Source organism: Nerophis ophidion, linkage group LG01, assembly GCF_033978795.1.
Source record: "Nerophis ophidion isolate RoL-2023_Sa linkage group LG01, RoL_Noph_v1.0, whole genome shotgun sequence".
NCBI lineage: Eukaryota > Metazoa > Chordata > Actinopteri > Syngnathiformes > Syngnathidae > Nerophis > Nerophis ophidion.
The window spans coordinates 66844251-66848499 of record NC_084611.1 but is presented as its reverse complement, the minus strand read 5'-3'; the positions used below and the strand labels follow the sequence as shown (position 1 = coordinate 66848499).

Sequence of the window (4249 nt, the reverse complement as noted above, 5' to 3'; positions counted from 1 at the left end):
GATTAGAGTATTTTAGAAAATCCTTTATAATAATAATTAAAAAAGTGTTTCTGTTCCACTTTGCGAGAAAAAACAAGCTTGTGTTAGTTCAAAATAATAACAATTTCAGGTTCACACACTTTATAGCACAAACACACATTAAGGTAAATTAATATACGTATAAGCATATTTTATTAGAATATTAGTTACTTATTATCATCAGTTTGCATTTTACCCTTTCAACTGCATGTTGTACGATTTGTATTCAATGTCTCTCCGAGTCACATCTTAATTCTTAGTGCAAGAAAAAGGTCAATTGTGCGGACTGTTAAATATTCTCTTAATATGCTGCCGGCTTAAGACGGAATACACAAGAGTTTCAGCACATGAAAGCAGTAACTCTGCTTTTATACAACGATGTGATCGGAATTCCATTGTGAGCTAATAAAACTGGATTTAGCAGAGTTTATAGAGAATAAATCAAAGTGGAGGGGGGGGGGTGTATATATACACAACACAGAGACAGAGATGAAAGACAAAGAAATGTGTGAGCGAAAGGACTATTGTAGTAGATGTGGATAAAAAAATTTAAAAAAAGAGTCCATAAAGTTGATATTGATTTTTTTTTTGTGCTTAGATATTTTTATGACGGCTGCTATCATCGTAAAAGACCTCAGCATCTTTGTTGTGCTTGTGATGCTGTTACGGTTCAGACCCCTGCCAGCGCCGCTCGTCCATCTGTGCGCCACTCGGGGCACGCCCACGGGCGCACACATCCAGGAACGAGCCGCGCGCGTCCCCGCCCTGCAGCAGCTGCCAGCTGCAATCAGTCACCTGCAAACTTCACACCTGATGGTAATGACGGAGCTGCCTTTATAGACCTGGACAACCTGCCATCACTGGCCGGATTATAGCCATCTGTACCTGAGTAAGCATCCTGTGTCTGGCTTCCATCCCACGTACTCGCTCTTCCCCTGCGACTTCCGTGTTTCTGTTGTCTGATGCTCTTGTTGTCTTCCCGCAGCTCTTCCCGTGTTTCTCCTGGATCCCCTGTTGTTCCCCTTGCCCCCCGGACTGCCTTTTGGATTCTCGACCCCACGCTTTGACACGTTTTCCCACGGACTTCCGCGTTACTTCACTTCCGTCAACATTTTGGTAAGACATCCTTCAGCTAATCTACACACATAGCCTTACACCATACACACTTGAGTTTTGATCAGACTTCATTTCCTTGGTTTATTCATTAGCAGTAATAGTATTATTATTATTAGTAGTAGTACTACAGATTTATGTATATATTTACTATATATAATAAATCTTTGGAGATACTGCCACCTGGTGTTCGTTTGCCGTCACCTCCCTTTTAGTCAAACATAACAGTATAATCCGGCCAATTGATTAGGGACCTGACGGCCGAGTACCTTAGCCCTGCCCCAGTGACTTTCGTTCAGCCCCCCCTGAATTTTTTTTCTTTCTCCTCCTCTTCTCCCATTCACTGTCTTTTTCTTTTTTCTTTTTTTGCTCCACACGGGAGGATTTGTCTTGTCCCGTCAACATGTCTTGGAAGGGGATGTTCAGTAGCAATATTAGCAAAGAGGAATTTTCTCGTCGCCTGGACACCCTCTTCCCACCCTTAGAGACTGTTCCTCAGTCTGCAGGAAGCGTCTGGCATCCAATTTTGGAGGGGGGGGATAGTACTGGTGGCTGTGCTGGTGTGGCGGCGCAGTGGCACCCAGACAGGCTACCCCCTGCCAAACTAATTCCACCTGTCTTCCGCTTTTCTCAGCCACAGCCACCAGTTCCCTGGCTAGCCTCCGAACTAGCACCAGTTCCCTGGCTAGCGACCGAGCTAGCTCCAGTCCCCAGACTAGCCTCTGAGCTGGCACCAGTCCCCAGGTTAGCGCCCGAACTAGCACCAGCCCCACAGCTAGCCTCCGAGCTAGCGTCTGTCCCCGAGCTAGCCCCTGAGTTAGCACCAGCCCCACAGCTAGCCTCCGAGCTAGCGTCTGTCCCCGAGCTAGCCCCTGAGTTAGCACCAGCCCCACAGTTAGCCCCCGAGCTAGCGACAGTCCCCGAGCTAGCCTCCGAGCTAGCGGCAGTACCCGAGCTAGCAGCAGTACCCGAGCTAGCGGTAGTCTCCGAGCTAGCCTCCGAGCTAACGGCAGTCCCTGAGCTAGCACCCGAACTAGTGCCAGCCCCAAGGCTGAACCCCTCGTTTCCACCAGCTCCCTGGCTGGCCCCTGTGTCTCCACCAGCTCCCAGGCTGGCCTCGACCTCTGCCCCTCGGCCTGTAGCGCCGACTTCAGTACATCGGCCAGCTCCTCAGCTGCCCTCCTCGTCTTTGGCTTTGACGTCTGCTGCTTCCACGCCGCAGATGACGTCCGCTGCCTTCACGCCGCCGTCTTCCTATGCCTCTACGCTTCAGACATCACCTCCTCGTTTCTGGCGAGACGCACCATGGCGTCACTCGCGTCCGCCTCCACGACTTCCAAGATGGTGCCCGTTACTTGGTTGCCCGCCTCGCCGGCGTCAGCTGCATTCTACTCGCCGTCGCCACCAGACTCGTCCCCGGTGGATTCGGGGACACTTGGGCTGGCGACCCACCACCAGTTCGCCCCTCCGCCCTCCCTTGACTTTTGTTCCTGTGCTCTTGGTGTTTCGACCTGTGGGACATCTGGAAGCTGTCCATAAGAAGGGGGGTACTGTTACGGTTCAGACCCCTGCCAGCGCCGCTCGTCCATCTGTGCGCCACTCGGGGCACGCCCACGGGCGCACACATCCAGGAACGAGCCGCGCGCGTCCCCGCCCTGCAGCAGCTGCCAGCTGCAATCAGTCACCTGCAAACTTCACACCTGATGGTAATGACGGAGCTGCCTTTATAGACCTGGACAACCTGCCATCACTGGCCGGATTATAGCCATCTGTACCTGAGTAAGCATCCTGTGTCTGGCTTCCATCCCACGTACTCGCTCTTCCCCTGCGACTTCCGTGTTTCTGTTGTCTGATGCTCTTGTTGTCTTCCCGCAGCTCTTCCCGTGTTTCTCCTGGATCCCCTGTTGTTCCCCTTGCCCCCCGGACTGCCTTTTGGATTCTCGACCCCACGCTTGGACACGTTTTCCCACGGACTTCCGCGTTACTTCACTTCCGTCAACATTTTGGTAAGACATCCTTCAGCTAATCTACACACATAGCCTTACACCATACACACTTGAGTTTTGATCAGACTTCATTTCCTTGGTTTATTCATTAGCAGTAATCGTATTATTATTATTAGTAGTAGTACTACAGATTTATGTATATATTTACTATATATAATAAATCTTTGGAGATACTGCCACCTGGTGTTCGTTTGCCGTCACCTCCCTTTTAGTCAAACATAACAGATGCTTTGTAATAGTACAACTCTCACACACACGCACACACATACACACACACACACGCACGCACACACACACACACACACACACACACACACACACACACACACACACACACACACACACACACACACACACACACACACACACACACACACACACACATACACAATTACTCGGAGGGCAAGGATCGGTGCAAGGTTGACTTGTTGCACAGCTGTGACAACGCGAGTTCTCTTGACCTTTGTGACCTTGAACAGTTGATTCATTTTTCCCTTGCCAGATGTTGAGTCTCCAAACTACAACAAGTTTGCGTCTATTATTCCACCTGCTTTTTACACAGCTTACACGAGGCAAACACACTCTGTGTTTCATGTAAACAACATATTAATACTGCGGCGGCATAGCTCGGTTGGTAGAGTGGCCATGTCAGCAACTTGAGGGTTGCAGGTTCGATTACCACTTCCGCCATCCTAGTCACTGCCGTTGTGTCCTTGGGCAAGACACTTTACCCACCTGCTCCCAGTGCCCCCCACACTGGTATAAATGTAACTTAGATATTGGGTTTCACTATGTAAAGCGCTTTGAGTCACTAGAGAAAAGCGCTATATAAATATAATTCACTTCACACTTCACTTCACTAACTATTACTAAGCTGATACTTCAACTTACGAACACATTGTGTCCCACGACCAAACTCGTAACTCCAAACACTCCTGTCTTAAAGCTATAGCGCGCCTATTACAATTCATTAAAACCCCGCCTTAAAGGGGAACTGTACTTTTTTTGGGATATATGCTTATTATTCACAATCCTTATGTAAGAGAAGAACACATACTTTTTTTATGTGTATGCATCCTAAATAGTATAAATGTGCGATCGAAAGTCTGCTT

At 48.9% G+C, this 4249-nt stretch overlaps 1 protein-coding gene across 1 annotated transcript; it reads left to right on the top strand.

Annotated features, from left to right (window-relative positions):
- The first annotated feature begins 685 nt into the window (after positions 1 to 685).
- LOC133558089 (proteoglycan 4-like) lies at positions 686 to 3226 on the top strand. The gene is made up of 3 exons (XM_061909193.1): positions 686 to 907; positions 1004 to 2910; positions 3007 to 3226. The coding sequence occupies exon 2, from the start codon at positions 1535 to 1537 to the stop codon at positions 2894 to 2896; it is 1362 nt and encodes a 453-aa protein (XP_061765177.1). The 5' UTR covers positions 686 to 907; positions 1004 to 1534; the 3' UTR covers positions 2897 to 2910; positions 3007 to 3226.
- Positions 3227 to 4249: the final 1023 nt, after the last annotated feature.

Excerpts from the sequence above, each read along its gene's own strand:
- LOC133558089 (XM_061909193.1), top strand. The coding sequence starts at position 1,535 with ATGTCTTGGAAGGGGATGTTCAGTAGCAATATTAGCAAAGAGGAATTT.